This window comes from Scyliorhinus torazame, chromosome 18 (assembly GCF_047496885.1).
Source record: "Scyliorhinus torazame isolate Kashiwa2021f chromosome 18, sScyTor2.1, whole genome shotgun sequence".
NCBI classification, from domain to species: Eukaryota; Metazoa; Chordata; class Chondrichthyes; order Carcharhiniformes; family Scyliorhinidae; genus Scyliorhinus; species Scyliorhinus torazame.
This window is the reverse complement of record NC_092724.1, coordinates 148,896,034-148,908,621: the sequence shown is the minus strand read 5'-3', so window position 1 is coordinate 148,908,621 and position 12,588 is coordinate 148,896,034. Positions and strand designations below refer to the sequence as shown.

Sequence of the window (12,588 nt, the reverse complement as noted above, 5' to 3'; positions counted from 1 at the left end):
CAGATCATTATCTTGGGTGTCTGGATAACTAATCCAGCGATAATACCACTATGCCACCGCCTCTCCATATAACTGACCTCCTGATTCCTTAAATCATGTTCACCATCATCTAGAAGGAACAAGTCAGGAGTGCTCCACTTGTCTGGATGAGTGCAACTTCAACAACACACAAGAAGCTTAACACCATTTAGGTTAAAGCAGCCCACCTGACTGGCACCCCATCCACCACCTCAAATATTCACTCCCTCCCCCAACCAGGCACAATGGCAGCAATGTGTACAATCTACAAGGTTTACTGAAGAAACAGCACCTTTTAAACACAGAATCTCTGCCACCTCGAAGTGCAAGGATAGCAGATGCATGGGAACACCACCGCTTGAATGTTGGCCTCAAAGCCATATACCATCCTGTCTTGGAATTGTTCCTTCACAGTAACTCGGGCAAAATCTTGGAACTCATTTCATAACATACAATGGGTATGGGTACACCTACACGACATGAACTGCAGTTGTTCAAGAAAACGGTTCACTACCACCTTCTTAAGAGTAGTTCAGGAGGGCAACAAATGCTGGCCTAGTCATTGATGCCAACATACGCTGAAAAGGATAATTAAAAGGGTAGCTCTGGTCTCCGGAAAGCAGCTAAGCATGTTTTTTTTAAAACAAATAGCTACATCAAAGGAAGTATCCAGATTGCTCCCTGGATGGCTTGCAAAAAACATTTTTTAGGGTTTGCGAGCACATTAAAGCAGAGGCATCTCTTTCATTCATGTGTCATGAAAATATCTGATGGTCTTCTGGGTGCTATCTGTGATGTTCTAGAAGCTTCAATAAAGAAAAAGAAAATCACTATTTGCACACTGCCTTTTTCATCCTCATGATGTTGCAAAGCATTTTCCAACCATAGAAGTAGTTGTAAAGCATAAATACAGCTGTTATTTTTTGACAAATCCAAATGCAAAATATCACAAAATAGGTTCCCACAAACAATGGGCAGATTTTTGCACCCCACCCCCGTCCCCACCGCATGCGGAGGCGGCTGGTCATTGGCTAACAGCGGGTTCTTCCAGACCACCTTTATCAACGGGGTCTCCCATTGTTTGTGCTCTCCGTTACCGGGGAACCCACAGCGGGGGTGGTGGGGTCACCATTGGTGGGACTAGAAGCTTCCGCCCACCGGAACAACCGAAAATTTCAACCAATGTGTCAATGTCCATAATCTAATCCGTTTTTGATCACCTTTTGTTGAGGAATAAAGGTTGGCTAGGACACCAGAAAAATTTCTCATATAGCCACATAATGTTTAACATTCACATGAGAGGGGAGACAGAGTACCCAATTATTTTATTTCCCAATTAAGGGGCAATTTAGGTGACCAATCCACCAAACCTGCACACCTTTGGGTTATGGGGGTGAAACCCAAACAGACACGGAGAGAATGTGCAAACTGTCCCCAGAAAAGGAATGAAAAGCAGAATATATATAAAATACAGTACCTCAATAGTCTGTAATCGGTGCATAAATCTGTCCAACCTTGCAAACACAAGATGTGAGGGGAATTCCCAGTATTTTGGTTCTCTATCCTAAAATAGAAGGTAATATACTTTTCAGTGACAGTTATCAGAGAAACATTTGGTAGCATTCTCTCACAGGTTCTTTGCAAATATATAGTGTTCCTTTCTGTAAGGAACACAAGACTTGGAACCTTTTCTGCAGGATAAAAGCAGGTAAATCGATAACGATATTACTATAAAAGTATTCAAATTTATTGTTTTAAATCGCTCAATGTAAAACATTCTGAATGTACAGTACCTTAAAGAATGTGTGCATTTCAGACCGGTTATGATCATAAACTTGGTAAAGCTTCTTCAAGACAGATATTGTCAGGTGGATTGTTTGCAGAACCTCCTCTATTTCTCCCTGTAATCCTTTCATTAACTCATCTGGATTCAAAAAGTGACATGTCTACAGAAAAAGATTTTCATTGTGTTAATTACTCCTCTTAAAATGTAGGATGAGAGCCCAGCATCCTCGATTGAATATACATTTAAACAATACCAAAATTATAACTGAAATTTGTCAACATTCTCACAAATTCTCACGAAGTGTAAAATCATGAACGGCGAACTTGTTCATGCGCAGAGTCAGCACTTACGCAGTTCGTGCTTTCTACATAGGAGTGGCATAGAAAAGGTGAGAGTTCATCATTCTTACTAGTGGGTGAGTGAAGGGTTGGGGCTGCGTACTGTGATCAAGTGTACAACTACATTGGCAAGGTTTGCGACAGTGGGGGTCATAAAGAACGTGAGTTGACTGTCATTGGTTTTGAGCAAGGGGTGGATGGGAAAAGGACAAAAAGGTTTGTGATAGGGTGGAAGACAGGAGAGATTCATTGACAGAAGAGTCCTACAAGGCAAAAGGGAATGGTGACAGGGTAAGAAAGGAATCAAATGATGTGCCTACAGATGGTGTGCTATTTTCTGAAAACTAAAATACGCTGTTAGAGAAAAACTAAAACATGCAAAGAAAAGAAAAAAAGGGGGGGGGACAGAGTTTATAGCCTGAAATTGTTGAACTCAATGTCGATCCAGAAGGTTATAAAGTGTCCAATTGGAAGATAAGATGCTGTTCCTCAAGCTTATGTTGAGTTTTACTGGAACAGTGCAGCAGGTCAAGAATTGTCAGTGTGAGAGCAAGGTGGAGAATTAAAATGTGAGCCGCATGGTAGCACAATGGTTAGCACTGTGACTTCACAGTGCCAGGGTCCCAGTTCGATTTCCAGCTGGGTCATTGTCTGCACGGAGTCAATACGTTCTCCCTGTGTCTGCGTGGGTTTCCTCCGGGTGCTTCGGTTTCCTCCCACTAGTCCCGAAAGACGTGCTGTTAGGTAATTTAGACATTCTGAATTCTCCCTCCGTGTACCCGAACAGGCGCCGGAATGTGGCGACTAGGGGCTTTTCACAGTAACTTCATTGCAATATAAGCCTACTTGTGACAATAAAGATTATTATTATTATTAAAATGACAGGCCACTGGAAACTCGGGATCATGTTTGCGGACTGAATGGAAGTGCTTCCACAAAGGAGCTTTGACAAAGAATCATCCAGACTCGAAACGTTAGCTCCCTTTTCTCTCCACAGATGCTGTCAGACCTGAGGAAACTGTCCAGTATTTTCTGTTTTTGCTGTTGAAGCAGTCACCAATTTGCTTTTGGTCTTCCCAGTGCGTAGGAGACCACATTGTAAGCAGCAAATAAAAATTGAAAGTGCACAAATCACTGCATACCTGGATGACGTATTTGGGGCCTTGTATGGTGAGGAGAGAGGAAGTAAAAAGGCAGGAGAAACATCTCCTGCTTTTGCTTGAAAAAGTGCTGTGGAAAGGGGATGGGAATTTGGGGTGATTGTGGAGTAGACAAAGGTCTCATGAAGGGAATACTCCCTTCGGAATGCTGAAAGTGGAAGGGAAGGGTGAAAAAGATGTGTTTGGTGGTAGTATCACACGAAAAATGATCCATTGAAAATAGGGGTTAATGAGGTGGTGAGTGAGGACAAGGAGAACCCCCGCCCCCGCTCCTCCCACTCCACTTGGGCCAATTGTTCCTAGTTTCCCTTTCACATACTGCTCACCTTTGTTCGGCCATTCACACATTCTCTTCATGCACCACTATCAGCATCCTTCTTAGCCTTAATCATGCCATTTACATTCCTTTTATCTTCAGTCCTCGACATCTTTGTCTATCTCCACCCTATCCAGCCCCACCAGCACCCCCACCCCCCCACTTACAGTATACATCTGACCCCATTTCCAGTTCTCTCTAGCTTTGACAAAGAGTCATCCAGACTCAAAACCTTAGCTCCCATTTCTCTCCACAGATGCTGTCAGACCTGCTGAAATTGTCCAGTATTTTCTATTTTTGTTTGTGAAGGCGAACCATAACACAGTTCTGGGATGGAAGGAAGGGGCAAAGGCTGAAGAAATGTGGCGGACACAATCATGGACCCTGCCAATCATGGTGGGGGGGGGGGGGGGGGGGGGGGTGGAGTCTTTGGTTGAGGAGAAAAAGGAGGCATCTAGAAATGCTGGTGTGGAAGTTTGCATCTTTGGACCAGGTGTGACACCTGGGATACTGTGTGAGGAAGTGTAGTCGCAGTAGCTATGGGAGTCATTGGGCTTATATGGATATTAATTGACAGACTTTTGCCAGAAATTGAGACAGAGAAGTCAGCAAAGATGTTACAACCCCAGACCAGGGGCGAAATTCTCCTGAAACGGCGCGATGCCCGCCGACTGGCGCCCAAAACGGCGCCAATCAGACGGGCATCGTGCCGCCCCAAAGGTGCGGAATGGTCCGCATCTTTGGGAGCCGAGCCCCAACATTGAGGGGCTAGGCCGACGCCGGAGGAATTTCCGACCCGCCAGCTGGCGGAAACGGCCTTTGTTGCCCCGCCAGCTGGCGCGGAAATGACATCTCGGGGCGGTGCATGCGCGGGAGCGTCAGCGGCTGCTGACAGTTTCCCACGCATGCGCAGTGGAGGGAATCTCTTCCGCCTCCGCCATGGTGGAGACCGTGGCGGAGGTGGAAGGGAAAGAGTGCCCCCACGGCACAGGCCCGCCCGCGGATCGGTGGGCCCCGATCGCGGGCCAGGCCACCGTGGGGGCACCCCCAAGGGGCCAGATCGCCCCGCGCCCCCCCCAGGACCCTGGAGCCCGCCCTCGCCGCCTTGTCCCGCCGTTCAAAAGGTGGTTTAATCCACGCCGGCGGGACAGGCAATTTATCGGCGGGACTTCGGACCATCCGGGCCAGAGAATCCAGCGGGGGGGCCCGCCAACCAGCGCGGCCCGATTCCCGCCCCCGCCGAATATCCGGTGCCGGAGACTTCGGCAACCGGCGGGGGCGGGATTCACGCCAGCCCCCGGCGATTCTCCGACCCGGCGGGGGGTCGGAGAATGACGCCCCAGAACTCCGAATATTGGTATGATCCCAGACCAAAGACCCCCAAAGTTTGCTCAAAACCGGTTAAGGGCCTATAACCTGTTTTTTGTTACAGTAGATGAAATTTGAAATCCCAGTTACATACCAGAGAATAGAACCACAAGATTCCATTTAAACAAACAGGAAGTTTTATTATTAAAAAATCAACAAAGCAAACAGTCATTAATCTATCCTTTCTTATACAAACAGATAGAATTGTTATGAGATTAACAATTAGCAGGCAAAGTGTGGCTGAACATGCCATAAACTACACATTAAATGGAAGGCATCTGCAAGACATGCTCCCCAAATGTCTCAGCAACTCACCCAGGCGACAGTCATCACTGTGAGCTACAAAATCGTTTAAAAGCTGTCTCCCTCATGAGGTATTTTAGCTCCTCTTCCCAGAGTGAGTCTGATCCCCAGACATCAGAAATTCAACATCACCCGAGTTCGATGGTACAATCTTCACCCAAAAGGTACACTATTCCAGATCTCTCTCAAATCTGGTTTCAGGTCCATCCACCTTAGTCACTTTTCCAGCTGAGTTGACCTACTTGCAAGAATGCGATCACCTGTGACGGCCAGGTTACGTTCTACCCGGGGGAGGAGGGTATCCTGTCTGGCCCTCACTGTATCTAGCAGTCATTCCAGGTCGGTGACCATTCCAGGTTGCGGCTGGTCTCCATGGAGGCATGGCTGTGAGGGGAGTGGGGCTGACTGTGTAGAAGTGGTTTAAGTGCGGCTGTCACTTGCTAGCAGGGGGCTGGCAAGAGCGGTCCCAGGCGAATCAACCAGCGAACCATGAATTGCGGTGTGAATCCCTTGGGGCCTCGTTAAGTGGACTAATTAACATATTTTCGCTGTGACGGCCTTGTCGCACCAAGCACTGGGGATCTCGCAGCATTTCCCGCTCCTGCACAGTCAACTCAACTCCGCTCACAGCCATGCCGCCATGATGACCAGCCCCACACACTTTGGCAGCTCAGGCTTGGGACAACTGCTAGACACGGTCGACAAACAGGATACCCTGGGCAGGATTCTCCGACCCCCCGCCGGGTCGAAGAATCGCTGGGGGGCGTCGTGAATCCCGCCCCTGCCGGCTGCTGAATTCTCCGGCACCGGAGATTTGGCGGAGGCGGGAATCGCGCCTCCAGTCAACGGCCCCCCCGGCGATTCTCCGGCCTGCGATGGGCCGAGTGGCCGCCCATTTTTTTCCCGGTCCCGCCGGCGTAAATTAGAGTATGTCCTTACCGGCGGGACATGGTGGCGCGGGCGGCCTCCGGGGTTCTCGGGGGGGCGCGAGGGGATCTGGCCCCGTGAGTTCCCCCACGGTGGCCTGGCCTGCGATCGGGGCCCACCGATCCACAGGCGGGCCTGTGCCGTGGGGGCACTCTATTCTTCCGCACAGGCGGCTGTAGCAGTCTGCCATTGCCAGTGGGAAGACGAAGCCCTCTGCGCATGCGCTGGGATGACACCAGCACATGCTGGCGCTCCCGCGCATGCCCCAATTCGCGCCGGACGGCGGAGGCCCTTCGGTCGGCGCGGCGCAAACCACTCCGGGACCGGCCTTGCCCCTGAAGGTGGGGAGGATTCCGCACCTTTGGGGCGGCCCGACGCCGGAGTGGTTAATACCACTCCTTCTCGCCGGAGTTGCCCGCACCGCCGATTACGGCAGAATCCCGCCCCCTGGTCCCATGGTGTCCAGGAGGGACAGCCACAGGACAGTCACTGTCGCCTGAGACACCCAGTGCCGCAATAACGTCAACCGGGCTACTCGGTTGAGTTTGCACCAGACACCCGACTGCCACCCCCCCACCCAACCCATATTCCCCATCTCCCTAAACCCCCTTACATTACCCCCAAGCCCCTCCCCCCAACAATGAGCAAAGCATGTGGTTAATGATACCCTCTCTTATGTCCCCGCAGGAGAATTGGCCCACAACTGGCGGTTGAGGGCCCAGAGGGGCAGCGGGATGCCGGACATCAGAGTCCTCACCCCCCATGAGAAACCGGCCCTGGAGGTTGTGGGGGTGGCCGAGGGCCAAGCAGTGACCACCATGGCGGTTGGTGCACAATGCAGGGGTGAGGATCCCCTGGCCCACACGCTGATGGCCTGTCAAACGTGAGTTAATACCATAGAGACTAACCCATCCCTCCCTAACGTTTCGACTCCAGATGACCCTTTGTCAGCTTTGACAAAGGGTCATGTGGACTCGAAACGTTAGCTCTTTTCTCTCCCTACAGATGCTGCCAGATCTGCTGAGATTTTACAGCATTTTCTTTTTGGGAACCCATCTCTCCCACTGACCACATGTCCACTCTCCCACAGGACTTGCAGCCGACCACGGCCCATTCGGGATGGCCCCACCTCACCTCCCAAGAGAACATCTCGGAGGAGTTCTGACGATGGCACCAAAATAGTCGCGGAACAGCTGTCATCCCCACCCTCCTCCAGCACAGAGACACACACCTTGGTGGACAAAAGTAGTGGACAGACTTCTGGGGCACATTCTGGTGAGCACCACACAGTTGCTGATGCACATCAGGTGGGGGCAGGAACGCCCATGTGGATCCCAGGATCCAGCTGGATCCCAGTTATGTGCTGAGCCTCTGGAACAGATTTACCCAGACCTGATGCAGATGCTAGGGTGCGGCCGTGAGATTCAGATGGGGATGTCAGTGACTGTTCTGCAACTCCATAGCCAATTGGAGGAATCCCAGAAGCTACAAGGTCAGGAGATGACATCGGCAATGTGTGGCACGAGGCCAACACTGCCAGGGTGGCAACCGCAGTGGGGAGTCTGGTGTATGACATCAGCAGCATGTGGAGGTGTCCTAGGCTTGGCTCAGTCAGTGAAGGTCATGGCAGAGCTCCTCGACAGCATGCCCCAATCGCAGGGGGACATATCCCAGTCACTCAGAACTATCGCCCGAGGATGTCGACACCATGCTGTGGACACTGGGGAGCCGCCGGGGCTGGTAGAGCCAGTTGATGCAGGGAGTAGCCGGGGCTGAATCAAGCTGCCCCTCTGTTCCAAAATGCAGCCCAGAGCCCTTTGGGCACCGAAGGGGAGGAGAGGGTGCTAGGTGTCAATGCGGAGCCATTCTACGGAGTGTGACGGTTCTAACGAGCCCCTCCAAGTTTCACCGCCCCTGAGAATGGCGTGTAACGCAGCCTGCACCCGGTACACTGTAGCACGGCAGGGCATGTACCACCGGCAAGGGCGCCGGGCCCTCCGGCCCCAGAACCCGCAGAAGACACCTACCAGGTGCATTGAAGGCCACAAGACGTGACAGACAGCAGACTGCGTCCACCTCTGATGGGCACACCTAGACATAGTGGTAGAGCATTGAAGTCTAAGCACGCCGAGGATCACTGAAAGGGCACCGGGGGGTGGGGCAGAGAGTAAGGGGGTGCAGGTGGAAAGATGGGGGTTCTGGGAGGTGTGGGATGAGTGGGGCGGCACCATCAGGAGTGTGTGGCAGTTGGGGACACTTCTGTTCAGTATTAAAGTCTGTTGGCCTCGATGAGTATGACGCCTCTGGCACTTTGACCAGCATTGCGGGCAGAGCACCAATCCCATCTCCCCGGTCATGGGCGTCCTGGGCTCCTTCCCCCCCGTGGCACACCACGTGTAGCCGATGGTTGTGAGCAAGCACTCAGCAGACAGGCATGGGTCATGTGATAGTATTGAACGAGGAGCTCCAGCGCTCAGCTCTCTGTGGGTTATCATCACCCGCCTGCCCTCGAATATGACCCGCTGACAGTGCTGACACAGTCCCATCACCTTGAATTATGTTAAATGGCCCCTGGGAGAGTGGGAATGGAGGGGGGAGGAGGATGGTGAGGGGAGGGGTGCAAAGGGATGGGGTTGGGGAACTGACAGATGAGGTCACGTCCTATATGAAGCAGGCGAGTGTGAGGGCCTCCCTGGCCCTCCGGGCATGCTGGACACTCGGCATTCCCGTCTGTCGTCCATCCTTCAGTGGTCCTGCGGGTCTTCCCTGGGCTCCTTCTTCAGCCCCTCCTGGTCCGGCGCCTCCTCATCCTCAGATGTTCCCACATATTCCTCCCTTTTGTAAGGGCCACGAAGAATCCAGCACAAGTTTTAAGGATACAAAATAATAACGTTTATTTACTATAACAATATATACATAACAGTAGCAGTAACTTCCCTTGCTACCTTCTCCTTCCTGCTGGTTCCTGAACTGGCCAGCTTATTTATACTAGGAGTTTCTCCGCCCCCCTCATTGGGGAAGTTCATACTCCCATAGGATCATGGGATAGTCATTAGTCCCCAGCCAATCGTAAGCAGGCAGGTTATAACACTCCCCCTCCACCTCTAGTACGTCGGCCCGCTGCTGTGCCAGGTTATATAGGACACAGCAGATCACCACAAAGTGGCGACCCTCTGGGGAGTTTACTCCAGTGCACCACCAGAGCGGTCAAGGTCCAATCTGAGGAGTCCACTGCATCGCTCATGACAGCCTGGGCGGTCACATGGGCCTCATTGTACCGAGTCTCCGCATCGGTCACCGTACTCCATTCTGCCGTCATTAACCCGATCCTCAGTGGGTACCCCTTATCCCCCACGAGCCAATGCGCCATCTTGGGGTGGTCCTCAAAGAGTCCGGGGATGTTTGACTGCCGCAGGATGTAGCTGTTGTACACACTCCCTGGGAAGTGTGCATACACGTGCATGATCTTCATGTGGTGGTTGCACACGAGCCAGATGTTCAGGGAATGGAACACTTCTGTTGATGTAAGGCACTCCCTGATGGCCCGGTGAGCGTAAGGCAACATACGTGCCTTCTACTGTCCCCTGCACCTGGGGCATCCTGGAGATGGTGGAGAATCCTGCTGCCCAGGGATCTTGTTAGGCTTGGTCCATGTTAAAGTTTATATAGTTCCCTACACGGGCAAACAGGGCATCCGTGACTTCATGGATGTACTTGTGAGCTGTATCTTTTGAGATGCCACACAAGTCCCCGCTCGATGATCCTGATGCGTAGAAGCTCACGGCTGTGACCTTGACGGCCACCAGGAGTGGGTATCCTCCTCCTCCACATGGTGACAAGTCCGCAAGAATATGGCACAGGTACCGCACCGTCTTCTTGTTGAGGTGGAGCCTCCTACGGCACATGCTGTCCATCATCTGTTCGAATGACCAGCGACGCCTGTACACCTTGGGCCACTGTGGGCCTCCCCCTCTGGGTCCCTCCCTGGCTTGATGGGTAGCCAAGTCCTCAGGGTGTGGTGCGGGACCCTGCACATGAGCTGCCGCCTCCAGTCTCTGTTGACGGTGCTGGCGCTGCCTTCTCCGGCGTCTGGCCTGCTTCTAGGGCAGGTTCCGAGGGTCCAAGATAGCGTCCATCCCGTGTAATTTCTGTAAGGATTTGGAAGAGGGTGTGAGACTAACAACCAGTGGTGTCTTCTACCCTGGGACCCTCCATTCCCCCATTGCTCCCCGCAGCCCAGCATGCCCTGCTACACCCCACCAGCCGCAGTGAGGATCTTGCTCACTTGACCTCACAGCCTATACCCAAGACACCTACACATTACGTTACCTGGACCGGGTGCTGGCCCCCTCCCTGGTGCACTCACCCACTTTCCGGCCACGTTAATTTCCCCGGACCCAGCCCCTGGGTGGTCGGACATTGGTCGCTGCATGCGGGGTATTTCTCACCACGCTGCAGCGGGATCCGGATCTCGCCAACAGGAAAGGGCTGGTTAGATTGGAAACCGATTGGCGCCTAGCGCGGTTCCAGACTGCGTACTCTCCCACTATCTAACCGTCTCGCTCGGAATCACACCTGCCACAACACAGCCGTTAGATCGCGCTCTTAGAATTATTTTCATCACTGGGGAGCTGAACCCACTAGCCAGACCGGCTCCTCAAGAGATCGGGCCACCATTTTGAAGGGGTGCCCCGATCTCTAAGTGTGCTTACTCCCCACTCATGGGCAATGTCACCCCCCCCCCCCCCCCCCCCCCACACACACACACACACATATGGGCAGCACCTCACAAACCCCATTGAGGACTCCCCGCTGTGGGATCGCTGAGTGCCCCTCCTTTCAGATCTTCCCGCGCCCTTTTGGGACCACCCCCTACCAGGACCCCCACTCTTCACCCCCAACCTTCCAGAGGCCCCTTCATACCCTTCACCCTCCTTTCATGGGCATGGTCCCTATCAGGCTCTGACCCTTGGCAGTGGCACCCTGGCACGTGGGAAACCTGGCAATGCCACCTTGGTAGAGCACCGCCTGGCTTTGCGGTGCCACCTGGTCCCCTTGGCAGTGCCTGGGTGGCAGTGCCAAGGTACCAGCCAGGCAATGTCAAGGTACCCACGTTCTAGGTGAAAGGCCAGGGGCCACCCTGCACTACAGCTGGCCACCCAGGGGCCTCCGATTGCCCGGGAGACTCTCCGGGTGCCATTCCGCCTGGCCCACGTTTGTGTGAACTGTTGCTCTTTTTAACCTTAGTCTATTTGCTCTGTTTACGTCACCTTTGCTCATGAGTCGCCAGGTATCTTTATGATACCGCCACGTGGTTCAAGTTCAGGTTATGATTAATAACACAGCACACCGCTTAGTAAGGATTAAAACAACGGTCATTTATTATATACAACAAGCAATATTAATACCCTAATACTACTTTCTATATAATAAACCTATCACTACTGGCCAATACTTAACTTAGGAAGAGCCCACCAGGTCAGGGAAACGAATGGCTTGTCCAATCAAATCTGGCCCGCGGGATTCAAAAGGCTGCTACAGGTCGGTGGATAGGTGTCTCTACTGGATAGCGATCGCTGGATTCAAACTTACTATACACAGTGGCTGGTCTTGCGAAGGTCTCGAGCAGGCGAAGATGAGAGAGAGAGAGATCTGAACTTGGACCTTCACTTTTATAGGGCCCAGGGGCTTCCCGCCTCCAGGGGCGGCCCTCGACCCTGAGTCCCAAGTGATTGGATTCTGTCCCCAATCTCTGGGGTCGATGTGTCCAATGGTGAGGCGATTCCTCGATCGGGGGGTGGTCGCTCACCTGTCTTTGTTTCGGCCACTGCAGGCGCCGACAGGTCTGGCCCGGTATTCAATTGCTAATATGTTGCAATTGTTCCCGGGATAGCCGATTTAACTGTGGATGTCTGAATAGATTGGCTGCAAACAGTCCTGAATGCAACTGTGAATACCTGGGTTGATGGGCTGTTGATAGCCCTGAGTATCGATCTGGGCTACCTTCCCAGAGCCGAATATGCAAACTGTCTGCAGCTGCCTGCTTGTGTCTTCTTGGCTGCTTTTCCCAGCAGTCTTTCGGGTTAGCCGTTTTAAACTGGGTTTTGGCCAGATTAATCGGAACGCAGCCATTTTACGTGGCTACATTACCAGTACTGAACGGCACCCAGCTGGGAACTCCCTGGGGAGGCCGTTAGATCACGGGTGAGTACACTTGCGCCCGTAGCTTGGTCCCGCCTATGTGGGCCGGATCCTGGTTGCTAAGCCTCACGGGCTTCGTTAGATCCCGCAAGACGTAGTGGCTGCCAGGAAGTCTGCGGGGGCCTCACCCAGCATCAACCAGCCGGGCCATGCTCCCAGTCAAGTGTGACG

General features: G+C 52.6%; 1 protein-coding gene across 1 annotated transcript in view; it reads right to left on the bottom strand.

Annotated features, from left to right (window-relative positions):
* The window catches only part of LOC140395604 (dynein axonemal heavy chain 17-like), an 896,966-nt gene that overhangs the window by 803,596 nt on the left and 80,782 nt on the right, over positions 1-12,588 (bottom strand). The window contains exons 8-9 of the mRNA XM_072483576.1: positions 1,812-1,964; positions 1,496-1,582 (exon numbers count right to left, since the gene is read on the bottom strand). Coding sequence (XP_072339677.1) covers positions 1,496-1,582; positions 1,812-1,964 — 240 coding nt within the window. The remainder of the gene's footprint in view (positions 1-1,495; positions 1,583-1,811; positions 1,965-12,588) is intronic.